Source organism: Leishmania donovani, chromosome 29 (assembly GCF_000227135.1).
Source record: "Leishmania donovani BPK282A1 complete genome, chromosome 29".
Taxonomy (NCBI): domain Eukaryota; phylum Euglenozoa; class Kinetoplastea; order Trypanosomatida; family Trypanosomatidae; genus Leishmania; species Leishmania donovani.
In genome coordinates, this window is record NC_018256.1 from 256,406 (window position 1) to 280,389 (window position 23,984).

General features: G+C 61.4%; 8 protein-coding genes across 8 annotated transcripts; all 8 read right to left on the reverse strand.

Annotated features, from left to right (window-relative positions):
• Nucleotides 1–192: 192 nt before the first annotated feature.
• On the reverse strand, nt 193–2,517 carry LDBPK_290710 (RNA-binding protein, putative; the record flags this gene model as incomplete). Its single annotated transcript, XM_003862440.1, has 1 exon — nt 193–2,517. The coding sequence occupies one exon, from the start codon at nt 2,515–2,517 to the stop codon at nt 193–195; it is 2,325 nt and encodes a 774-aa protein (XP_003862488.1).
• A 667-nt stretch (nt 2,518–3,184) lies between these two features.
• LDBPK_290720 (hypothetical protein, conserved) lies at nt 3,185–4,021 on the reverse strand (the record flags this gene model as incomplete). The annotated part of the gene is made up of 1 exon (XM_003862441.1): nt 3,185–4,021. The coding sequence occupies one exon, from the start codon at nt 4,019–4,021 to the stop codon at nt 3,185–3,187; it is 837 nt and encodes a 278-aa protein (XP_003862489.1).
• Nucleotides 4,022–5,520: 1,499 nt separating this feature from the next.
• Nucleotides 5,521–7,659, reverse strand: LDBPK_290730 (hypothetical protein, conserved; the record flags this gene model as incomplete). Its single annotated transcript, XM_003862442.1, has 1 exon — nt 5,521–7,659. The coding sequence occupies one exon, from the start codon at nt 7,657–7,659 to the stop codon at nt 5,521–5,523; it is 2,139 nt and encodes a 712-aa protein (XP_003862490.1).
• Nucleotides 7,660–8,669: 1,010 nt separating this feature from the next.
• LDBPK_290740 (hypothetical protein, conserved) lies at nt 8,670–11,237 on the reverse strand (the record flags this gene model as incomplete). The annotated part of the gene is made up of 1 exon (XM_003862443.1): nt 8,670–11,237. The coding sequence occupies one exon, from the start codon at nt 11,235–11,237 to the stop codon at nt 8,670–8,672; it is 2,568 nt and encodes an 855-aa protein (XP_003862491.1).
• Nucleotides 11,238–12,467: 1,230 nt separating this feature from the next.
• LDBPK_290750 (hypothetical protein, conserved) lies at nt 12,468–13,298 on the reverse strand (the record flags this gene model as incomplete). Its single annotated transcript, XM_003862444.1, has 1 exon — nt 12,468–13,298. One exon carries the CDS (start codon nt 13,296–13,298, stop codon nt 12,468–12,470), a length of 831 nt encoding a protein of 276 aa, XP_003862492.1.
• Nucleotides 13,299–15,504: 2,206 nt separating this feature from the next.
• LDBPK_290760 (hypothetical protein, conserved) lies at nt 15,505–16,185 on the reverse strand (the record flags this gene model as incomplete). The annotated part of the gene is made up of 1 exon (XM_003862445.1): nt 15,505–16,185. The coding sequence occupies one exon, from the start codon at nt 16,183–16,185 to the stop codon at nt 15,505–15,507; it is 681 nt and encodes a 226-aa protein (XP_003862493.1).
• Nucleotides 16,186–17,610: 1,425 nt separating this feature from the next.
• LDBPK_290770 (peroxisomal targeting signal type 2 receptor, putative) lies at nt 17,611–18,732 on the reverse strand (the record flags this gene model as incomplete). Its single annotated transcript, XM_003862446.1, has 1 exon — nt 17,611–18,732. The coding sequence occupies one exon, from the start codon at nt 18,730–18,732 to the stop codon at nt 17,611–17,613; it is 1,122 nt and encodes a 373-aa protein (XP_003862494.1).
• Nucleotides 18,733–21,926: 3,194 nt separating this feature from the next.
• Nucleotides 21,927–23,954, reverse strand: LDBPK_290780 (U3 small nucleolar ribonucleoprotein protein MPP10, putative; the record flags this gene model as incomplete). Its single annotated transcript, XM_003862447.1, has 1 exon — nt 21,927–23,954. One exon carries the CDS (start codon nt 23,952–23,954, stop codon nt 21,927–21,929), a length of 2,028 nt encoding a protein of 675 aa, XP_003862495.1.
• Between the last annotated feature and the right edge of the window lie 30 nt (nt 23,955–23,984).

Genomic DNA, 23,984 nt, shown 5'->3' on the forward strand with positions numbered 1-23,984 from the left:
GTAGCTGCGGCAATACCGGGACACGGCGCCACGCAGCCCCATGCAGCCCCACGCTCACTGTGTACTTTGTGGGGAAAGTCTGTTCCTTGGCATTGCAGTTATGCCATAGATTACTCGCTGCAGTAGTGGATTAGTTACCGCTGCCTTCGCGGTGGTACGGGGCAGAAGGGGGCAGAGGCGCTGTTGCAGCACTCACCGCTTCTTCGCCTTCTTATGGTTGCCCTTGCCAAATCGCCCCTTGTCAGCAGCGATCTTTCTCACCGTCCTCTTGCACGAGGCGTGAGACGAGACGCCGGCACCTGCAACCGCGACGGTATCCGCATCGAAGAAGTGCTCCTCGTCGTCATCGTCGTCGCTGTCATTGGCAGCCACCGCGGCTGTGAGTGGCTTGCCCCTTGATTCCGGAGCCTCGGTGCGCTGGCGCTTCGCTGCCGCTGCCGGCTCACGTGCCGGCGCCTTGGCATCCACACGCTCGCGCTTGCCGTTCTTCTGGCTCGAGGCGTTCTTGGCGCGTCCCGTGAGCGCGTCCTCGATGTCGCTGCTGTCATCATCATCATCGACGTTCGGGTCGGCGCCCATCTCGGCCGCGACCGAAGTGCCCTTAAAGTACTTCCTCTTGTCCTTCACGCCGTAGCGTTCCATGTAAGCATCCTCGTCATAGTCCTCCTCAGCCTCCTCCGGAGGCAACTCAGCCACAAGAGGCGCACTTGCCGTCTCGCCGCGATCCACGCGAAGGACGCAGCCGCGCAGACGAGAGCCGTGATAGCGCTCCTGCGCATATGCAGCGTAGGCTGGCAGCGCAAACTCGATGTGGGCAATACCAGTGGATAGGTGCGTCTCGGGGTGCACAAGGATCTTGCACTTGCGGATTGCCCCGCACGGTGCGAAGTGCTGCCGCAGCGTCGCCTCCGTCACATCCTCGCCGACGTTCCCCACATAGATATCTTTGGGGCCGTCGTCGAGGAGGTTGTACTTCTCCGTCCGCCCCGTGACGTTACTGCCGGTGCCGGTGGCAGAAGCTGACACGTTTTCGGCGCGTGAGCAACGACGGGCCGCGGCAGAGGCCACCTTGGACGGCTCTAAGCCGAGCGGCATGACGGTGAGCTCCTCCTCGTCATCAGCCTCTGCAGCCGCAGACCCGCTGGCCGCGGGCGAGGCAACCGCGGTGCTTTTCCCAGCAAGGCCGCCAGCCGCGCGTGGCGTCCTGGTGGCACCGTGTGAGTAGGGCAGCGAACCGGGCGCCGCTGCCTTCGTGGCGCTGATACGCCGCCCAAGAAGGTGAAAGCCGTCGAGGAAGGTAATGGCCGGCGTCACCTCTGCCTCCGTCGCGAAGGTCAGGAAGGCTTTACGGTTCTGCGAGGTCATTTTAATCGCCTCCAGCTTCTTCTCCAGCTGCGGGGCAACGTCGCGCAGTACCTCGCGGATAATCTCTGGCTGTGTCACCTTGGCCAAGTCTGTGAGCAGCACCTGTCGCGTGAAGCTGTCCTTTCCCAGGTCCTTCATCCCGCCAATGTCCTTCGTCCTTTCCAAATCCTTCGGCTTCGGCTCCTCGACGCGGAGGGTGCGGCCGAGGAACTTGCGACCATTCAGCACCCGCACGGCGGTGGAGACGCTGTTGGGGGACTGAAGCACGAGGAAGCCAAATCCCTGCCCAGGCTTCTTAATGAGACGCAGTGGCTTGCCAACCTTCCACGCCGACGCGAACTGTAGCACCTCCTCCTCCAGCGTGGGCTTCCCAGGCTCGGCGGCGTACGTGTACGGCAGGCCATCGACGAAGACCTTAGTGTTGAGCTTCTTTGGAAGCTCCGTGCCGTTGGCAGTTACGGTGGTGATGACGCGTGTGCGGGGGCCACTCTTAGCTGTGTTCGAATCGAAGCCCGCCTCCTCGTTGCTATCGTGCTCTTCCTCGCCATGGTGAGAGGCACTGCTGTCATGCCCACCGCGGTGAGGGGAATACGGGGAGCCGCCGCGCCCGCGGCCGCGGCCGCGAGACGAGAAGGCACAGGCGGACGACGCAGAGACGCCACCGCGGAAGCCGCCGCGATCGCGACGAAGCCCGCCTTCGCCGCCGCGTCCTCGAGCACCGCCACTCTCGTTAAATCGTCCGTGGCCGACACGATTCACTCCGCGGCCGCGGCCGCGCTGCTGTTTCTGCGACCCAGGTGGGATGAAGCCGCCGCTCTCTTCCTCGGTCGCTGTCGCCGGTCCGCGACGCGCGCTCACCGCAACCGGTGGGGCGTCGTCGCCGCCGTCGTCGTGCGTGCTGCGTCTGCCTTGCGGCTCTTGCCGCTTCTGTGCCCGCTGGAGCGAAGCAAGACGGGCAGACGGGGTCGTCGGTTCAGCGGGCTCACCGCCGCGAGATACAACTGGGAAGGCGGGCACTACAGAGCGCTTCACTCGCGCAGGGGCGGATTTGTGAGCTGTCGCTGCAGCGCCGCCGCGCCCATGGTTGCTGCCACCAGCATGGCGACCGCCACCGCGGCTTTGAAAGCTGCCCCGGCCTCTTCCAGGCAGCATGTTCGGTTTGGCGTCTGCTGATGAGCTGAGTTCTTTGGTATGCGACAGTGCAGAGAGGAGTAAGAGAGAGTGAAAGGCTGACGGGTGGGAGGATGGCCTGCGAAACTACCCGAGTGCAGGCAACGGAATAAACAGCAGAGGCGCATTCTGGACGAGGTGGCGGGACGCGCTTCACCAGGGGGGGGGGGTGCCGGAGAGCACCGCACTCACCGCGTTACAGCGGCCGGAATATCGTCGCGAGTGCATCGCCGTTGGCGCCACCACTTTTCGCTCTCTCCGCGGGGCTGTCCCACCAACGAAGAGAACGCGTCCGCCCCAGATACGCACACAGACGTGGCTGCATGTCGGCTTCGACGCAGGCGCGCCTGCTGTTGGGCGAAGCATGCGAATGGACTGCTTGAGGTCCTCTTTTCGAAGTTGTTTTTCGCTCTGTTGGGACCGCGTACAGAAAGGAGGAGAAGAGGTGTCCCTGCGGCCGCTTCTGTGGATGACGAATCGGAGAGAGGCTTCAACACGAGAGTGACGGAGCGGAGAGCAGCGCGCACACGCGAACGCATGCGCCAACAGTGCGACAGAGAGAGAGAGAAAGAGAGAAGCGAGAGCTCTCTTGTTTCAAGATCTTTGGTAGCCCATGCGTCTTTCGGGCAGCCACTCAAGCACTCTCCGCCTACCAGTAGCCGGCCTCATGCCAGGCACGGAAATTGGAGATGTCGACGTGTAGTGGGCTCGTGGTCTCCTGATGTGCCCACGGCTCGTCAGCTATCGTGTCGAGCATCAGTTTTGTGACCCGCTCCACCGCCAGGCGGCCGCCGCGTCTCTCGTACACGGTCAACTGCGGTGCCGCGTCAAAGGCCTCGCACAGTCGCTCAGCCAAGCGCCAAACCATCGCGTATGCGATGTAGTTCTTCTGCATCTGTGTCTGCAAGAAGGGCCTGCTAATCGCTTTCACAGCCTCGTCGTCGTGCGCCACGCCGCTCGCCTCTGCGTAGAACTTCTCCCACGCACTCTTAAACTCAGCCGTGCACGGCGTCTTCAGCGACGGAAAGTCCTTCACCACGCGGGTCCACCAGTACTCTTCCAGCAAGCCCTCCTCCGACATGCTCTTCAGCAACACCATCACATCCTTGCCGATATGAGGCGGCAGCGGCTCCACCTTGTGTCTTGTAGAGCCGCGCAGTGACTGGTAGTGCTCCTTCTCTAGTGGGCTGAAGCCCTCCACCCGGAAGATGTTGGAGGTGTCGTAGGCGATGCAGGACTGGTTACCGGTGAGACTCGCGGCTGCGCTGGTGGCCTTGTTGACCGGGTAGCGCATGTTGTCGACGCGCGGGATCATGTCACCCTGCGCATACGGCTGCGTGCGACCCGTCACACCCGAGCCCCAGTACTCGATGAAGCGCTGCTGCACCGTCAGACAGCCAAAGCCGTAGAGGCCCGTGCAGACCCCACTGCAGCAGCTGCCGCCGCGGGTGCGCAGAGTGCTAGAGGCACTCGCTCGAAGCAACATGCTGGGAGAAAGAAAGGTGGCGAGAGGTTCACACGCAGGGAGAGGATGTGTCTATACTCTGTGTGTGTGTGTGTGTGTGTGCGGCTCGGCGCACCGGTGGCTAGAGGAGAGGAGGGGCGGTGCGTGAGCCGATAAGGCGCCCTGTATTTCTCACGCACACACACGTGCAGGCGATGGGGGGAGGGGGGGCTGCTACTATTACTACGGCTACTATGGGCTACAGCCACTGCTGCGGCTAGTTGTGTGGATGGGGTTTCCAATGTATACGAATACGAAGGGGCAGAGACGAAAGAAGAGGGCGTTAGGCAGACCGAGCGCGTACGAGTGCGCGATGGTGGCCGATGCCGATGCGTTGGGAGCCGAGACAGTAAGTAGAAAGGTGATGGCTCCAGTACCTGATCCGTCTCGCTCCGTGCTGTGCTAATTAGAGATGTGCGCTTGCTTTAGAATCTGCAGCGGTCACCGTTGGTGAGCAGCAGTAACATTGGTGAGTTGAAGCGTGGGAAGTGGCACAAAGGGTAGAGCCATGACAGCGGAGAGAAAGTCGATCACCGACCTCTGCAAGAGGAGAAGCGCATGCTCGCGCGCGCACACGCCAGTGTGCGAGGGGCATACCTGCAGCGAGGCAAGGAAAACACGCTCTCTAGCGAAACGCGTGAGAGCACGCCTCTTGTGCGTGCGTCGCTTGCGATGCGTAGCACAACGGATATGCGCGCTGTCCCGACATCCACTCTCGTCGTGCCCCCTCTCTTCCTCATCTTCGCCACCAGATGGGATTCAAGAACTGGCACATCGAAGGGTCCGTCGAGTGCTCCTCCTGTGTCTGAAGCGGGTGTGAGCATTTAGTGAGTAACGATGCCCAGCGAAGGCCGTCGGGTCTCCGCGGCTGCGTGTGTCAGCCACCTCTCCCTCACACTCACCGACAGCGGAGCAGTGCGGCAGGGCAAGCACAGAAGAAGGCCACAACGGCCGGCGGCGCGACCAGCACGGCTCACCACGAAGCGGAAAGGGGGAAGCAAAGTGCGTTGCGGAGCAGATCTGCTGTACATATCAGCGCAGACTTACCACGAGTAACACACTCACGCGCACAGCGCGGCCCTCTTTCGTCGGCTGTGTGCGTGTCGATCTGCGTCGGTGCAGAAAAGGCACAGGTGAGCAACTTGTGATCGAAGAGGGGACCGAAAAGAGAGATCGTCAACGGAGGAGAGCGTGCCGAGTCCGTCGGAGGTACGAAGCCCTCCTTCCCAACACACATACAGGCACAGACAGAGACAGACAGGCCGCACCCCTACGCCCCCGAAAACCGCATCTGCTTTCTCCGCTGCTTCATCGTCATCGGAAACACGAAGACTCGAATACATATCAAGACTTTACAAAGAGAACGCAAGCGAGAGAAGAACGGCGAGAACAGCCGCCAATGGCTTCTTTTCAAGAGGCGACTCGCCCCCCCCCCGCGCCGCCTCTCACTCCCTCAACCCTATTCCTTCGCTCGCGTCGCCCTAGTGCTTGCGGCTTCCCACACACTGCGAAGCAGCGGAGGCGGCGGCGCCGGCGTCGTTCATCCCCTCGACGGCGGCAGCAATGCGATTCACTCGCGCCTCCACCTCAGCGATTTTGAAGGTGGCGTCTGTCGGCAGCACAACGGAGGCGGCAGCGCCAGTGGAGAGAACGGGAGCGGCAGCCGTCGACGGGATCGACTCACCTGGGCCGTTCTTCTTTAGCTTGTTGCTGCTGGCGCGTGCAGGCAGAGGCGCGGCGGCTACCGCGGGCGGCTCGGACGCGGTGAAAGGCGCGCCGCGCACCACATTGGGGTTGAACTCCATCACATCCTCTAGTCGAAGTCCGTAGGCGCGCTCGACGCGAGCGCACTGCTGCGACGTCAGCGCCGCAGCTCTGCCCTCCGCATCCGCCTGCGCCACGGCCTCTTGCAGCACACACCGTTCGCTAAGTTCCTGCGCAGCGATGGCCAGTAGCGGCTCTTGCCAGTCCGTTAAGAATCGCAGTGTACGCTCGGCCTTGCAGGCCTCGTAGAGGCGCCGCTGCGCATCCACCACGGCTTGCAGCGCCTCTGAGTGGAAGACCGAGAGCGGTGGCAAGTAAATGGAGGAAACGTTTTCTATAGCGACACAGATTTCGCGGTGGACAACAGGGCGGTACAGCCCGTCTGCCGCTGCTGCCGCTGTCGCCGAGGTCGGCTGTGCCGGCAGCTGCTCTTCCGTCACCGGTGCCAGTAGTACGCCCCACAGCCACTTGTGCGTAGCAACTGAGCGGGTGATGTACTCGGCAATGGCCGCTGCCTCCGGCATCGTGAAGACCGCGCGCAGCGTCACATCCTTCTCCACCTCCACCTCCGCATTCTGCATCACTGTCTGCGAGATGAGGGGGATGTTCTGCTTCGCTGCCTCAAGGGCTGCTAGCGCCTTCTGCGAGGTAGTCTTCTGCTGCTTCTCGGTGATCTCGTCGAGTTGCGCAGGATCTGGCACCTTGATAGTGACAGGCTGATAGCGGCATACCGTGTCGATCGTGCGTGTCACCGTTAGGCAGGTTTGCGTGCACAAGACCTGCTGAAGAGCGTCCGACACTCGCTGCTCCAACGGCACGTGACCAGCGGCGTCCGTCGATTCTACCAGATGCCCGTCCACCATGTCGAGAACGAAGAGGCTGTCGAGCAGCACACACTGTGTCTGCTCCACCGTGAAGCCTTGATAGTGCGCGAAGACGAGTACGTCCTCCACCCATTCTAAAATGATGCTATTTCGGAGATCCGTGTCGGGCATGTGCATGAACATGTGCGCGCTCTTCTTCTCTATGGTTGTCGTGGCTGCCGAAGCACCGCCCGGCTCGGTCACACGCTGGTTCCTGAGGAGGTTCGGGTAGCTGGACCGCGAGAGCAGTGCGTCTGCAAGCTGAGTTGGTAGATCGCACGCTCCGCTGCCGCTCTTGGTCGACCCGTCTTCGTCGCAGCCCGCACCATCCCCGTCGTCGCCCTTCCACTGCAACGTGACGGGTGCGGGCCAACCGAGCGCGCGGCACAGGCCGATGCGAAGAAGGAGTATCGCAGACGCGTCGCAGCAAGGCGCGCGCGCAGCAGCGGCACCGAGAAACGGTGCCACGGCCGCCTCGTTGTCTTTCGCGGACGGCTCGGCCAACGAGGCGGCGGGGGCCGAGGAGACCCCATTGTTCTCCTTTACGCTCAAACGACGCAAAGCCCTTGCCGAGGAGGCCCTGCTGCTTGTCCGACTCGCCCCGGACGTACTTCGATGCAACGCCACCTCAACGGGATGGTCGGCAGCGCTGACACCCTCTCGCTCGGCGCCCGTCACATCCAGCGTAGCAGATGGATTTCGTCTCCGTCGCCCACGCTTTTCTGTCTGCGGCAGTTCTTGCAAGAGGATTGCTGTGAGGCGCTCCGTCGCCTCACGCTCCTTCTCCAGTCGGCACCGCACGACACACTCGGCGAGGCCATCACCGTACAGGCTTGTCGCCGCGGTTGAGGATACCACAGACTTGAGCATGGGGCCATACGCAGAGGCGGTGCACTGCCGCAGAGCCGAGACGTAGGCAAGGGAATAAAAAGAGGCATCTGCTGGAGAGGCCCCCGTGATGAGGGCAAATGCAGTCGCGAGCGAGGATGTCATCTTGCGACGACCTTTGACGTGATGAGGAGACCGGGGGTAAGGCGGTGCGGAAACAACCGAAGAAAACGTCGACGGCTGCGGACGTCCCCGTGAGCCTCGTGTGCCACTGAGGAAGCAGCAAGGCGAATGCGGCGAGTACGTCGCACGCACGCCGCACAAAGACACAGGGGCGGGCAGGGGAGGGGTGGAGAAAGTGCGGAGATGCGCGCGCGCAGGGAGAGGAGAGAAGATGAGAGGAGAGCAGGAAGCAAGCATGTACGAAGAGGTGCTGCACAGGGAGAGAAAAATACTGAAAAGAGGTTCCATCAGCGCAGCCGCGTGATCCGGGAGTGTGTCTGTGCATCTGGGGCCCTTTCCACACCATGGCGTGTGGAAGGGCGTGGGGGGGGGGGGGCGAAGGGGGCTGAAGAGCGCGAGCGCGTGTCAGCGTGCCGTAGAGATGTTGGTACTGTCTTCCCCGATGCATCTCAGTGGAGACAGCCGAGCACTGCGCAAGTAGCCACCCATACACGCACAGGAATGGATGCATGAGCCTCTGCATCCCACTTTTTGGTTGTCGCTTCGATGCGCACGAGAGAGAGCGCGGGCGCACATTCCGGGTGATGCGGGTCCGACACACTTGCCCGCACTTCTGCGATGTGTTCGCTGGTGGGGACGAGTAAAAGGAGTGAAGGGAGGTGAGGTGAGGTGAGGTGAGATGAGGGCGACGACAAGAGGCACACGCACACAGACAGACAGAGAGCAGGCAAGGAACAGATGCGCGGGCAGAACAACACGGGAATCAGAGAAAGGAAGAGAGATGTATGATCACACGCGGATGCACGCCTACCCACACGCGAAGCGTGCAGGGCCCTGCGGCGTCACTGCGCTCACCTTCACCGACTCTTACTCCAGCCATCCAATTAGAGAGCGGAGGGTAGGGGTGGGGGATCGCGTCCACTCGTTGGTGGCGGGCGTAGAAAGGCAAGCACGCTGGGTGCAGATCCCCTGCAGTGATGTCCAGAGAGCTCTCAGTCACTCAGAGAGGCCGAAGATGCGATGTGGCTCGGGGCCTCCGAGGAGTCGGCGAGCGCCGGACATTCAGCGTCAGCGTCTCCGGCGACGTGAGCGATCGTCGGGGCAGTCAGCGGCACATACGCCGCCGGCTTCATGGAGGCAAGTGCGGTTGTGGACATGGCAGCCACCTCTACAGCTGCCGCCTCCTGCAGCGTCGTGTCACCTGGGTACATAATCTTCTCGAGCGCGGCGGGGTCGAAGCTCAAGCCGCACGATGCTGCCTCAAGTTGCACGCGAATGGCCTCACTGAAGAGAGGAGCGTGGCCCTTGAAGTAAACAAAGCTGCGGTACAGGGCGGCGACGGCCCGCTTCAGGTAGCCCTCCTGCTGTGCCTCCGCTTCCGCCTCCGCCTGCACCTCCTCCGCCGACGCCAGCACCTCCTGGAAGAGGTTAGGAAGGAAGTCCAGATTGGTCTCGGACCCCTGCAGCTCACGAAGTCCCTGCAGCAGCTGCCAGCGCCGTTGGCTGCTCGACATGCTCGACATGAGTGGGTACAGCTGCTGTAGTTGGTGGAGAACTGTTTGGCAGAGAATGTGCTCCCGGGTGCTGATGTTGAGGCCGCGCTCCGCGCACACCTGCACAATGTGCCGCTTGACGGTGGCAAGTGTGACGAGAGAGTTGCAGGCGAAGATGGCACGGCTGCCCTTGTCGCCGTCCTGGTCGTCCTCGATGTCGACCGTCAGCACCGAGCCCGAGAAACGGCTTGTGAAGACGAAGCGCTGCTGCTCCTCTGCGAGGTGCAGAGCGTCCGCGATGCCGGGCACAAGCTGCCCCAGCCACATTCGAGCATCTTGCACCTGGAAGGTCCCCAGCACGATCAAGCGCGACATAGACTGCACCACGTCGCCTGACAGCACCGACTTATCTACACTCGGCACGCGCTCGTACAAGGGAAGAGCGCAGAGAGGAACGTACTTGACCTGAGCTGTTCGTGGAGCCTGCGCGCTGTAGACGGTGGCGCGGAGGGTGTCGGCCACGCCTTCGTCCCCCCACATGTGCACCTCCAGGCGCTTGCTGCCTCTCTGCACAGGTGTGACAGTGGCGATTGTGGTAGACGACCCTACCGCCGCGGTGGCGCTCTGCGTGGACGGAGACGTCGACGCGGCCCCGCCGCCCACCACCCGCGTCTTCACCGCGGTGTTGTCAGTGGACACAAAGGTCAGCGCTGCGTTGCACTGGATCAGCATGCCTTCCAGCGAGGCATCGGCGGACACTACCAGCGATAGCATCGGCATCGCTTCCACTGGTGTGAGGGTGACGGACATTTTAAAGCCGGCGCTCACCGTCAGCACCGGCGCCTCCTCCGCCTTCCGCAGCACTGGGACTTCACTCAGCTCTCTGGTGCGCTGCGCGACGAGTGCCCGCAGCTGCGCGATCTCGCCCTGCGTATCCTGCTGCTTTGCGATGAGCGCTGCCTGCTTCGCCGCCGCCTCGGCCGCGGCTGCCTGGGTATCCCCCCTGGGTTCATCAGTATCCAAAGTAAAAGCGACCACCTGCCCACTGAACGTGTGCACGAGGACGTCTGGCTGCGCTGCTGTATGTGTGATGATGCCGCCAGCGACGCTCATCACCCGCTCCTCGACACTTCCTGCCCACACCAGGGTTAGCTGCACGGCGTCTATGCCGGTGATGCTCATAGAACGGCTCAGGTGCACGACCATGACGCACACGGTGCCGTCGTCGTACCCGACAAGGAGTTCATCCTGCCCATCCGCATTCACATCCGCAAAACCGAGGCTGGTGATGGTGCCCCGGGGGCCGTCCGGCATGTGGGCGCCTACCTTGCGCACGCTTCCGTTGTCCGCCACGGCCATGACGCCGATGGAGCCCGACTGCGTTCCGTAGAACAGCAGCCGCTGAACACTGTGGTAGACCACGGTGGTGAGGGCAGCCTCGCAGCTGACCTCCTCCACGAGTTTGTTCGCCTGCACCAACCGCAGCACGCGATCGTTGCATGCCAGGCAGCTCACGTAGTCGCCCAGCTGACGCTCGCCGTCGCGCATCACGGCGCTGGGGACTATGTACACGCACATGTCGTTCACGCGATCGGGAGCCAAGAAGAACCCGAGCTCCTTTCTCTCACTCATCGTGGTGACCATGAAGTCGCCCGCTAAGAATATGAAGGGCGTTTCGATGGCCAGCGAGTGCACCCTCTCTGTGACATTGGTGTCCACGGTAAAGAAGGGCTTACCCTTGCGCGAGTACGCGTGCAGGACGCTGCCCTGGATGTAGAAGAGTTGGTCCGAGAAGAGCGTGGCAGCAGTGATGGCCTTCTTCTCCTTTTCCGCGCCGCTCTCGCCCGTCTGCGCAACGGTCTCCGGCGTCTCGAAGGCAACCACCGGCTCCAGCCGCTTGCCAACGGAGAAGACCTTGAAGAGGCCCGTGCTGTCTCCCACGGCAACGCGCTGCTTCGACTTCTTGCTCACCGGGTAGACGAGAAGGCACCCATGCGCGGCGGAGGCAGTTTCGGTGATGGCCTTGCGCTTGAAGGACAGCGTCGGAGGTGCTATTCCGGATTTCATCGTGTGTTGTCTAAAACGCACCCTCCCTCTCTGTGCCTTTGGCTGTTGTGGTTCGTGCCTTCTTCCTTGTCGACGAAAACGAAAACGTGCGCGCACAGGTGCCTCGCGGTGCTGTCCTGCTGCAATGCCCCAGTGATGGTGCTGCCTCCCGATACACTCTTCACTGCTGCACTTGCGCACCCACACTCAGACGTAGCGGGGGAAGGGGGAGGGGGCTGCTTGCACACAAATGCCAGCTAGTGTGCGTGTGCGTGTACGTTTATAAGCGCTGGAGCAACATAAAGTGGAGAGCCATTGCAAACTCGCCTCTGCTAGCCGTGCCGATAGCAGCGTGTGCGAGTGGGTGAGTATGAGGCCGAAGATCACGGGCCCGATACCGCCATGCCACGCCAACGAACGCGGTGAAGGAGAGGGGCGTAACAAACACGTTGCACGAGTGGTGAAGGGAAGAGACACGAGCAGAGAGGGGGGAGACAGCGAGAAAAGTGGGCGCCATAACCAGGAAGGGTACACGTGCATGCGACTCACAGGCACCCTTCGTGATCACACAATTCGAAAGCGGCCTATCCCCCACCCTTTTTGTAGCACTCACGGGGAGAGGAGCCGCTGCGGGTGGCATGGCCGCCACCACTGCGGCAGAAGGCGGAGGCCACAAGAAAAGAAAGCACAAGTCGACTCGATTCCTACGCGGTCCGGTCTGCCTGCCTTTCGCGCGCTTTTTCGTTTTCTCGTTTCCATCCACTCACCGGCCAGACAAAAACCGGGGTGGGAGTGGTGTCAAGCCCCGCCCTCCCTCCCTCCCTCCCTCCAGCCCGTCCGCTCGATGTGCTCTACGGCGCGGCGCCACATCGACAACAAGAACGACGCGAAGATCGAGTAAAATGCGACAACAAGCAAAGACAATCTGTGATGGGTGCGACAAATCACCTGGAGGAGGACGATAGTGGCGGCACGCAGGTGCGAGCGCGTGAGGAACGGAGGAGTGCGAAACAGCCTCCGAGGGACGGGAGAGGGCGGAGCGAAGAGATGGCGGCCGTGGTGACCGACCAACGAGATGAACCATCAAGGAGAGCACACGCGCGTACAGCACCACTGCCAGAGTGTTGCATTCCTCTTGACCTCTGCCTCCCCCCCCGCCTACCCCCTCTATCTCGCTCTTCCTCTCTCATTGAAAAAGAGCGCACCTGTGGGGGCAGCCGAGTGCGCATCATCACCCCCCTCCCCCTAACCCTACCTGTGCGGCTCAGGTGCCGTGTGCACGACCGGCTCCTTCCCAAACTCCTGCACGAGGCTGCTGCTGAACTTGAGGCCGCGCTGCTTCAGCCACTTGCCCACCGTCTCCGTCTCACTACCAAAGAAGTTCTGGTGAGCGTAGTTGCCCTCGGCACCGGAGGTGGCCACGAAATGGCGGCCGACAGAGGTCAGCACATCCTTCGGAACCACCTCGTTCTCCCGCACTTGACTCAACGCCACGAGCCCCACAATGCGGCCGACGTTGTCGACATTCAAGGAACCATGCGTGTAGCTCCCAATGAGAAGACGCTCGGACATATGCGGTGCAGGTACGAGTGGGGCGATGCTGCGCACTCGCATGTTTTCACCGAGCACTGCGATGGCCACGCGCAGCTCCTCTGCCATGACGTCGCTCAGATGCTTGACAGCCTCCTCCGGGTTTGCGAGAACAGCGCCGTTCGTGGCGTCCATGAGTTTGCACAGCTGGTCACGTGCCTGCACGCATACCTTCTGGAAGTGCTCATTGCGGGCCGCAAAGTCCGTCTCGCTACATATTGTTACGATGGCCGCTCCGCTTGCTGGGGTCGATCCCACACAGCTCACAACAAAGCCGTGCTCCGTCACGCGATCGCCCTTCTTCATCGCCCGGGCGGCGCCGCGCTTGCGCAGCACTTGCATAGCCGCGTCCATGTCCCCGTCGGTTTCCTTGAGAGCTGCGCTGCAGTCCGATATGGGGGCCTCGGTGCGGTACCGAAGGGTCTTGACGAGTTCCATGAACGCCTTCTTGTCCACTGGCGCAGCAAAGCAGATGAGAGAGCGGTGCGGCATGGCGGAGCGTGCAAAAGGATATACGCGCTGGGGTTGTGTGTGAAGGAGAAGCGGAGAAACGTACACGATGATTCGCGTCAAGCGCTCTGGGGAGGGAGGGAGGGAGGGAGGGCACTTCTCTGTGCGTGCGTGTTTGTGCGCGAGGCTGTGCGCTGTCGAGAATGCCCAGCCGTACTGTGAGGAGGAAGAGCAGGGCAAACACCTTTAGAGCACACAAACAAAGAAGTGAAAGAGGAGAGAGGAGACGAGGCCGCTTCAGTGGATCTACTCCATCCTACGCCACGCCACATGGTACACGAACACACCGTTCGCGTCGTCGTACAAATCACACGAAACACCGCAGCGGTGCGACCAGCACCGTCTTCGTGCATCAGCGCCTCGCCACAATTGCGGGTCGCACAACACGACGCACATGTCAGTGTCGGTGGTGCTTTACGTCTTCTGTCCATGCCGGAGTTCATGCGCGGTGATTTTTCCACCTCACGTCGGTGCGATGGGGTGAGTGAGCAAGAGAGAGGAGTACAAGACGCCGTAGGAAGAGGGGTGGAGCAACAGCAACAGCAGCGGGAGTTGAAGTACCGGCCCAGAAAAACAGGGAGAACGCACACAGACACACACACGCACATGGCCACCACTCCCTGGGCAATCTCAGTCTCTCCTGCCCTATGACGCCTCTGCGATGACAAACGATGCAGAGAAGGCATCCTGCGCAATTCGATAGCTCACCATGCCCCGCAGCAGCTCTGCTATCAGATTCAGAGCCGCATGAGACGATTCGCCGCCGCCTGTGCACTCGCGGTTGAGAGGGGAAGGAGTGTTACATGTGAGAGGGCAGTGACGTGTAAGCCTGGATGAGCACCACTCCTGTCTCTCCCCCCCCCGCCTGCCCATCAAGCAGCGCCTCGAGCTCTGGGGGCAGGTGGCACACGAATGGCAGCTGCGAATCCGCCGAGCGTGTTTGACGGGCAAGAGGGAACGGGGTTAGCTACCCAAGGGTATAGAGGCCTACCATTCCACAGCCCACGGATTCTCAGCACTGCTGCCGCGGGCTTGTCGTCGCTTTCACCTCCGGCAATGCAACCACCAATACGGTCACGTGCCCAGGTATGCGAAGTAGAGGGGCACGCCTTCGCGTCGCAGATGGCATACGAGTACTTCATCCTTGGAGGCAACGAAAGACACAGGAAGTTCCTCAGCGGAGCGGTACAAGGACAGCTCTACCAAGGTCCCTGAGGCTCACTATCGCTCGCGCGTACAAAGACTCGCATGGGGCAGACGAGAGCAGGTAAAAGGCGGAGACTCGATGCTGCAGCACCGGCACGCAAAACCCGAGGGAGAAACGAGATGCGGCGAGTTCGACCTACAGGTGACGAATCACCAACAGAACGAAGACAGGGAGGAGAAATGGTGAGGGCCTGCACTTGCGCGATGAGTCCAAGCCACCTCGATAGGCAGCAGCCCACGCGTCTACAAAGCAAGTGAGAGCGCAAAAGCTCAGAAACGGCGAGTGGCGAAGCACATACACGTCCAGGGAAAGGGTACGCTTGAGGAGGGGATGGCAGTATCCTTACCCCTTTCTCCACCCGTCATCCCGCTTTCTCAGCCCTATCGCTTTTGCCCTGTATAGCGCTTGCAGAGTGAGAAAAACAAAACAAGAGGGGGCGAGGCGACAAGCGCACACGCGCGCATACATATGCACATGCCTGTGCATGCCAACGTACATTCCAGCATAACGAAGGCGGGGCCGCGCAGGCGCAGACGAAACAAGCCCGCACACGCACACACGCACGCCAGCAACCGCACCACAGCAGCGAATAGCGCAAGGGGCAGGGGGGCAGCGAGTGAGAGAACGAGAGCGAAGAGAAGCGCAGCGCAAAACACGAAAAAGTTTGAGGAGGCTGGATGGGCGACACGAGTGCGTGACATCACACGAACCACTGCCTCACACACACACACACAACTCCCATCCCCCTCTTCTTTCTACAAATCACCTTTGTATTGCCTCTGCCTTGCTGCTTCGCTGTCTGACTGCCGATGCGTGGGCGCATGGGCTTGGCAATGCCACTCGCTCGTTGACTGCCTCCAAAGGCACCAGCTTCGCAGCAGTGCCCAGCGACGTGCGGAGCACACGATACATGCGAGCTCATGAGTGCCTGATACAAGAGAATGAGTGGGAAGAGGAAGCGAAAGAAAGCGGCAGAGGACACTACGACTGAGGCCTCTCTTTGGGGTTGTACTTGGCTATAAGAAAGGCTCGCTCCGCCTCCAACGGCGCGTAAACCTCCTCCTGCAGCAAAACGGACCACGACCCCGTCGGACAACCAGCTGAAAGCCATTCCTCGTACGACGCCGTTGGCCGCACCGACGGCACTGAGCCAGTTCGCTCGTCGTCTTCGCCGGGTGAGGTGGACGAGTTCAGCCAGTAGTTCACCGTGTCCTTCTTTCTCCGTAAGTTTTGGGCGCACTGCGCCTGCAAGCGTGAGTAGGATTCTCTGCTGGAAGACGAGGACTCACCTGCTTCTGAGTGGATGCCCAAAGGGGAACTGACAGCACTGGCCGCATCCGCACCAGTCCAAGGCGTTGCCTTTCTGACGCCGGTAGCTGATTTGGTATGAGATGCGCTCTTCCCGGTCCTGGGCCCACCGCGGTGCCGCTCGTCCATGATTGAGGACGGCGGCACGGTGTACCGGTGCAGCTGACGCGCAACATCGTGCCGCGTCATTCCGAGCAGTTGTGCCTTGCGGCGCTGCGTCTCTTTCAGCAGCCGTGTGTTCAGCCGGCGGTCCTGCACGCTGAAGTTAAGGGGATTGTGGACAAAGGTGTTTGTGTTGTTGTGCCTGCGACTGCCTGAAGGTGCGCCCCCAGGCAACGAAGTCCGCGCCAGCATCGAGAAAAGCTCTCCGGAAAGACAGATTCCATCTTGTTGAAGGAACAGGCGAGGTGGGCAGATAACGTGCACCCGCCCAAGACGAGTTCGGCAGCCATGAAGAGGCGCCGGTGCAGAGGAAGAGGGAGTGTAGGGGGTAGAGGAGAGAGCAGAGGTAAGAAATACGAACAGAGGAACACATCCGCACGCACACACACACACACACAGCAGCCCGTTTGTGGTGAGAGCATCGGCAACCCAGCGCCCTTGGGTGGCTTGCCAAGTGATCGTTTAGCTTTTCAGCATGTCCATTCTCTGCCATGCAAACGTGAGCTCAACCCCGCTCGACCCTCCCCCCACGGCCTGCCACAGTGCCCCCATCGCGTGGTGCGAAGAGGCCCTAGGCACACGCGTTACAGCCATGCGCCGACTCGGTCACCGGCGAGTACGGCCCCCGCCGCATGCTCTACCCACTCCGGCTTCGCAGGCCGACCCGCCGCCGCTCCCATCATGCCGGGCGTCATTTGGTGCATCCCCCTCGGGGTGGCGCAGGCTCCCCACGCCAGCAGTGGGCAGTGCGAGGGTCGGGTGAGATACGCTCGAGTCACGTTGGCACGTTGCCTATCATGCGGATGGCATACAATATATTCAATGTCGCGGGTTGCCTCGACGCCGCGCCATGCAGGGCCTGACCGCCGACATCAGCAGCGATACATCGCTCTGACCTCCCTACGTCATCGAAAGATAGCCAAATGTGTGAGAGAAACAAAACAAAACGGCTCCGGAAAGGGTGGCGAAGAGGCGGGGCGAGCGGAGTCGTGCTTGCACGACTGGTGAGACGCGCCTGCGCAGGCACCGCTCTCGAAGCGACTTGCGAGCTCGAGAGTCTACTCACCACAGCTGGTTAGACGCCAGCGGTTAAGGGGGAGAAAGTGAGAGGGAGGCCGGAAGCACAGGGCCACCGGTGAAGCCCCTTGCATCACGGCACCTTCGTCATTCGAGGGAAAACGGTGTGGCATTGCCGACCGCTTCTTCAACAGAGAATGAGGGCGAGACAGCGGCTGGTGTTGCGCGCGCAAACACACACGCGCCCACGCAGAAACACAGTCGGCAAAGCACAGAGAGAGAGAGAGACGGAGGGGGAGGGGGAGGGAGAGCCTTTCGGAAACGAGTCGCTGCGTGCGTGTACGTGCACAGGCGAAGAACAGCGCACGCATACACCCATGAGAGATAAAAGAGGAGGCAAGGTGGGCTGCTCTACTTGTCGCAGATGAAGCTCTCCTCTCGCGAAGGTGAGGAGAGAGAGGACGGCGACTGGCAGCTACGACACTGTCCCTCTCCTGAGGGCACATAATGGCATGTTGACACGTGCGTCAATGCTTGAGATCATGCGAAGCTGCAAGGGAAGAGCAGCACGCACGCTTGCGGCTTCCAGCTTCGCGTGGATTACCGAGGAGAACGCGGCAGAGACGTCATCGTCATTGGCATCGGCATACTGGGCTGTGGCAAGCCAGCCAACACCTTTGTGCGCGGCCGAGGCACGCGCGGCGGCGGCACGGCCGGTGGCAGCTGCTGTGTCGGCAGTGACGGCGTCGCTGCCTGGCCCACAGACCAGAAGAAAGCGGATCCATCGTACGAGGCGGAGGCGAGAGCGTTTGGCGCGGCCTGCGACCACTCGAGACCGACGACAAACTCCCGGTGGTGCTGATAGCGGGCCGTCAAGGGCTGCTGCGGCTTCGAGAGGTCCCACACGCACACGCGCATGTCGTAGCCGCTGGAGGCGAGCATGGACGGGCTGGAAGTCGAGAACCGAACACGGCGGCATGCTTGGTCGTGGCCGGGAAAGGAGGCCAGTGGCTGGTTGGGCCGGCGAGCATCCCAGACGCGGACGGTGCGGTCGACACCGCCGCTGGCGAAGATGTTGGGATCACTCTTGCAGAAGTCGATGGAGAGCACGATTTGATTCTGATGTGCCATCTGCGTCAGCACGGATCGCTGCGGGGATCGGTTGTCCCACAGCTTCCACGAGCCGTCGCCGGAGCAGGACAGGATCGAAGACGGACTGTGGCCCGTCGTGGCCACCTCGTACACTTCCTTGAAGTGCTCTTGCATTGTAACCATCGACACCTCCGGCTTCACCGCGCTGTACATCTTGATGGTGGTGTCCCAGCTGGCTGAGTAGAAGGTGTCCCGGCGGCCTGAGTTCCACGCGACGCACGACACTTCTGCCTGGTGCTCGGCGTTTTGCACAAGCGGTATCACGCCATCCCGGTTGAGGCTCATCGCTAAGTTGTACACCTTCACGCCATCACCGCAGGCGGTCACTACGATGTTCTGATCAGCCTCGCTAAAGCACGCGTCGAAGACGCCGTCGGGGGTTCCCCAGCAACCTACAAGAGAGACTGGGGAGCCGGCCTGAAAACCAGGGGCTGCCTCAACGACGTACACCTTACCAGAGCCGACAATGCCGAAGTTCTGAGAGGTGGAGATGATGAGCTGCGTCGGTTTCCACGGATTGGTGCGGATGCTCTGCCCCGCAAAGCCGGGGTGCATCTGGAAGGACGGCATCTTGGTAGGATGAGCGCGGTGCAAAAAGAGGAGGAGGGCACAAACTGTGAAAGAGAAAGTCTTTCGATGGGCAAGAAAAGGGTCGAGGGGAGCGTATGGGAGCGGCTCTGAGGTCGTAGATCCAGCTCACGCGAGAAAAGTCGGGCCAACGAGAGATACACAGAGAAAGCGCGCGCGTGAAGAAATGACGGATAGTGCGGATGCGTTCACGCCTGTCTGAGCTGAGGTCGAGAGAGAGAAGGGGGAGGAAAAGTGAACGCGGAAGGACGGGCAGAGGTGCTTAGCCGGCACTTGAAGCAAGTCGTAGAACAACGAGAAAGGAGAAGGGTATGCGCCTTGACTACTACGATACCGTTAGAGGAATACGTCTTGTGGCATGAATGGCAGTGGCAGCGCTGATGATGCTGCTGCCAATCTGATCCGCGGCAGGACCTCTGGCTGCTGGAGGGAAGGGGGGGTTAGGATGATCGGTGCGCTGATGTATGCGGACTCCTCCTCCACAGAATACTGAGAGAAACTTCTCCGCGCGAGGATTCAAGATGGAGACGTGACGCGCGCGAGTGTACGGGTGGATTTGTATCGTCGATGTTCCGTACCGGCGAGTGTTTTCGAGCCGTTGATACAGCAAAGAGCAAAGACGAAGGGCCAGGAGAGAGAAGCGATGCGAGCAGCGAGGAGGGAGGAGAGGAAGGGCACCCGAGCGGTAAGGGAAGGGGTTCGACAACGAGCTCATGTGTCGTTGCGGGGGAGAGGGAGGGGAAGGGTGAAGGGACGGTGCAGCGAACAAGAAACCCTTGAGTGCACGCACACCGACACGTATATACCCTGCCGCAGCAAGCCCACGTCCATCCCTCTCCTCCCATCCCGTCTGTTCTCCATCTTTTTTGCTGCCCTCTGCTGTCACATCACCTCTACGAGTGATACAAGCGTGGCAGAGCGATGCAGAGCATCGCACCCCAGCGAGTGTCCTACGGGTGGGCTGTAGAGCTGCTGTGGCGCACACACTGCGCTGACGCCGTGCATGTACGCACGCGCACAAGGACACGGGAATCCGCAAAGGACATGCGAAAGAAAATGAGGAGGGAGGCAACAGCAACGCAGAGATGATGATGATGCGCGCTAACACGAAGGACACAGAGGGAGGGTGCAACGTGAAGGAAAGCGAATTGTGGATAGCCCGCACGCACGCGCGCATATGCAGACACGCTGAGACACAACCGGCGAACAAGTGGCGTAGTGTGGAGAAGGGGAAAGTCAACGGCAGAGAGAAGCCAGCTGTGCGGCATATGCACCCGAGCACAGCTCAGATACGCGACGAGCTGCTCAGCCGGCAGCGGCTTACTCCCCGCGATAGAGAAACTCCTCCATCAAGCGCTGGCGTTTCGTCCCGACCTCGGCACGGGCGTCGGCGTCGTCATCGCGCCCCTGAGAGGAGGATGTGAGCTTTCCAGGCCGGCCCTTTGGCGCACTTGCCTTGACAGGACTGCGCTCCGTGATCTTCGCGGACGGCTGGCTCACAATCACTACACTATTGCCTGTGCTCTGGCGTTGAGAGGCCCGGGATGCCGGGCTGCTGCCAGCCCCTGCGCCGCCGCGGCGAGAGGACGGAGACGATGATGTCGCACGTTTTTTAGTGGGCAGATGCGTGACGTCTCGCTGCTGCTGCGACGCGGACGGAGACAACAGCAGCATTCTTCTGCCATGGTCGTCCTGCTCATCTTCAGAAATCAGCACGTGTTCCTTCTCCCCTGCTCGATCCACCGCCCCATGCGCAGCAGCGGTGGGAACTGAAGTGGGAACAGGGGCCAGCTTCAGGAACTGGTCGCGGTACCGCGTGTTAGAGGGAAGCAGCGCAAGCACCTCATCGCCCAGCTCGGGGTTGCTGCATGCTCTCAGGGCCTTCGAGGAAGCCGCTTTTCGTCTCGTGCGCGCCGTCTCCTCGCTGTTGCTCCAGACAAGATCAGGCGCCGTGTCACCGGCAGCGATCCACGTTCGCGAAGCCGACCCGGTGACGTAGTGCCGCATGCATTGTTCGTACTCTTCGTCCGTGAGCACGCCGTGCGCGACGGATGGAACGAGTTGGCTCATCTAGCGACTCGCCTGTCTCTGCTCGTGTGTAAGTATGCAAGTGTGTGCATGCTGGGTACGCGGTGGTGAGCACGAGTCGGGTGGAAGCGTGAGTCCACTGAAAAACGGCTACGGAGGCCTGCGCTTGCAGACACACGCACGCACGCACACTAACAACAAAGCAAAGGCTCTACAAGACTGTCCCTTTTTTTCGCTGCAGGAGCGGGGGCGTGTGTGTGGTGGAGGACAAGGCAGGTGCCGTGCGTATCCAGAGAGGGAGATAAAGAAAGAAAGCACGTAAAGGAGACTGTCCCTGTACCCGACGGCGGCGGGAAGCGGAAAACAGGGCAGGAGATGATGTGGAAGGAAGACGAGGAAGGAAAGCAGGGTGATTAGCGAGTATGTGGCCGTGGCAGGCATGTTGTGTGCACCTCTCACAGTGCCACTTGACCGGCTCGGCGTGAGGGGTCGACACTAAGGAAGGAAGCAGCCGTGGGAGTTTACCAAGGTGCCCTCATGCGACTCCTTCCTCACCAAAGGTCATGGCCGCCTCGTTCTTTTCAATTCAGCCAGCCAGACCCCAGCGGATGAGCCATCTGGGTCTGTGCACCGCCGCCGCTGCCTTCGCTGTCGCTCCTCCACGCATGTATGCGTGCCATTCACGGCGGTGTGGAGTGTTCAAAGTGAGCGCGGCCATCGGCCTTCGCACGAGCGCATGCAGCCCCCCACGCATGCATGCAAGAATGGGACAGAGACTGGCATCATGCATGTACCTGTGTGTATGTTGTGTGTGTGTGTGTGTGTGTGTGTAGCGTAAAGATTGATTAGTAGATGATTATACGCTTGAGTGCTGCCCACACGTACACGCACGCATGCGTGTACACGCAGAAGAAAGAGGGAGATGAACGTCTCTCTCCACGATGCGTTTGCCAGGACACGTGCGGCTGTGTTCGAGGGAGGGGGGGCAGCAGCTTAGTGTTCAAGGTAGTTAGCACAGATATATTCGAGACAGGCACATACATCTGGAGGAGTGCGCCGCCGCAACACGGGGTTGGAAGAAACCACAGCGAAAGCCCGGCACAGCTGCTCTAGTCGCGCATGCTGAACGCCGCCCATTCACCCGGCGGCTACCTCCCTCCCGTCGCCTGCTCAGTGGACTGCTGCTTTCGCTTGCGCACATCAGCGCGCTGCTTGTCCTTCTTTCCCGCCTCCTTCTTGGAGCGACGCAGGGCGTGGCGCTCCTTCGGCGTCAGCTCATCAGTGCCAACATCGGCGAAGCGGTGCGAAGAGCCGCGGTAAAGGTCTTGCGGGGCCAGCGCGTTCTCGCGCGTTGTGGCGAAGTTGCCCACATTCTCGATCACCACCGCCGGTGCCTGGTTCTCCACTGCACGCACGCGCGCATCGAGGTCTTGCTGCACCGGCTTGGGAGTGTAGTGGAAGTTACTCAGGGCATCGAGGTGCTGAGCCAGCCGCTGCCACATCTGGATCGCCCGCAGCTCATCTTTCTCGATCTCCGTGAGCGGCTCGGCTTTCGGGGCGTCAGGGCCGCCGGCTGCCTCCTCCGCGAGTCTCTGCCTCTCCAGAAAATCCTTTTCGTAGAGGTCCATCAGTGACATCTTCGACTTCTGAGCATCGAGGGCAGCGTCATACTTCGGGTGGGCAATGTCAGCCTCCGTTGACAAGGTCGTCTTGCGCTTCACATCGTCATAATTCTCGTCCTGGATGCGCTGCTTGATGCGGTCCTCCAGCTTGGCGGTGAACGCTTCGGTTATGACTGGGACCGCCTTCATGCCGTACTCAAACTCCAGGTTGTCCACCTCCAGCAGTGCGTCGCGCGGGCGCTTGCTGGCGGCCGTCTCGCCCACCATGCTCCAGTCGGTGGCAAAGAGCCGCTTCTCCTCCATCTTGCGCACCATATGCTGCTCGCGCAGGCGCTCCTTCTGCAGCTCAGACAGGCTTGGGTCCTCTAGCGCGGCGAGCAGCTCCTCATCCATCTCCTCACCCTCGCCCTGAAGTGCAGCACCGGTGCCGTCGTCATCATCACCGCCACTGTGCCCGGCACGACCGCCGTAGCCCCCGTGCTCCTCTTCGAAGTCGCCCGCCTCGTCGTTGAGGATGTCGCCCTTGCCAAAGTACGTCCCGTCCTGCTCGTTGTACGCTTCACCGGCCGCATCGTTGGCCGGATCGTCGAGCTCGATGTCCTCCTCCATATCTGGGTCCTCGTCCCCCTCCTCCCCAAAGCCGCGCCCGTCATCCTCGAAGTCGTCGCCGTACAGCTCACGGAGCGCGGCCAGCTCCTCCTCGGACTCCGCGCCACCCTCGGCGTCCGCCATGGCTCGCAGGTTGCGATCCCGCGCGCGCCGGTCTGACGGCGTCCCATCCCGCTCGTCCTCTTCGAAATCCACGTCGTCCTCTTCTTCCGCCTCCTCGCGGCGACGGCGGCGCGACCTGCCGTGGCCAGAGTCCTCGCCGTCCCAGTCGTCCTCCGCATCGTCCTCCTCGCCGGCATTGTCCTTGCCGAAGGCGTAGCGCCATGAATCGTCGCCACCGCCGCCACCTTTCTTCGCCTCCTTCCGCAACTTGCGCTTAGCCGCCTGCTTCGCCAGCAGAGCCTCAATCTCCTCATCCAAGTCACTCTCGTCTAGCTCCGAGGTGCGGGTAGAGAGGATGTCCTTCTCCGCGGTGTCGCCGCCTGGCTTGTGTGCGCTACGGCCACCGTCATCGCCTTTGCCTGACGGTGCCTCGGCCTTGCGGGATTGCTGCCGCGCCGCCTTCGCTGAGGTGCCCTTGCCGCTACCAGCGTAGAGCATCTCTGCGCGGCGGACGTTGTTCTCCAGCTGGCGGAGCACCGGCCGCATCAGCATGTTCAGCTGACCCCACACCTGCTCCGTGGTGATGTGCCGCTCCTTACGCGTCTCGATGGTGTTCGAGACGAAGCGCAGCGCAGGTGAGTGCAGCTTCGTCGCCAGCGAGTACAACGCGGCGAGGGACTCCCGCGACACGGTATCCCCGCCTCGACGCGAGGCAACGAGGTGGTCCAGGTGACTGCTTGTGAGTCGCTCCAGCACGTGCTTTGACGAGCGCAGCTGGCCGCCGAGCGGTGGCGCCGCCACCGCCTTGCCAGGCGATGAAGCGAAGGTACTAGCAGATGGCATTTGGGGGGGGGGGACGGGGGACGAACGAGA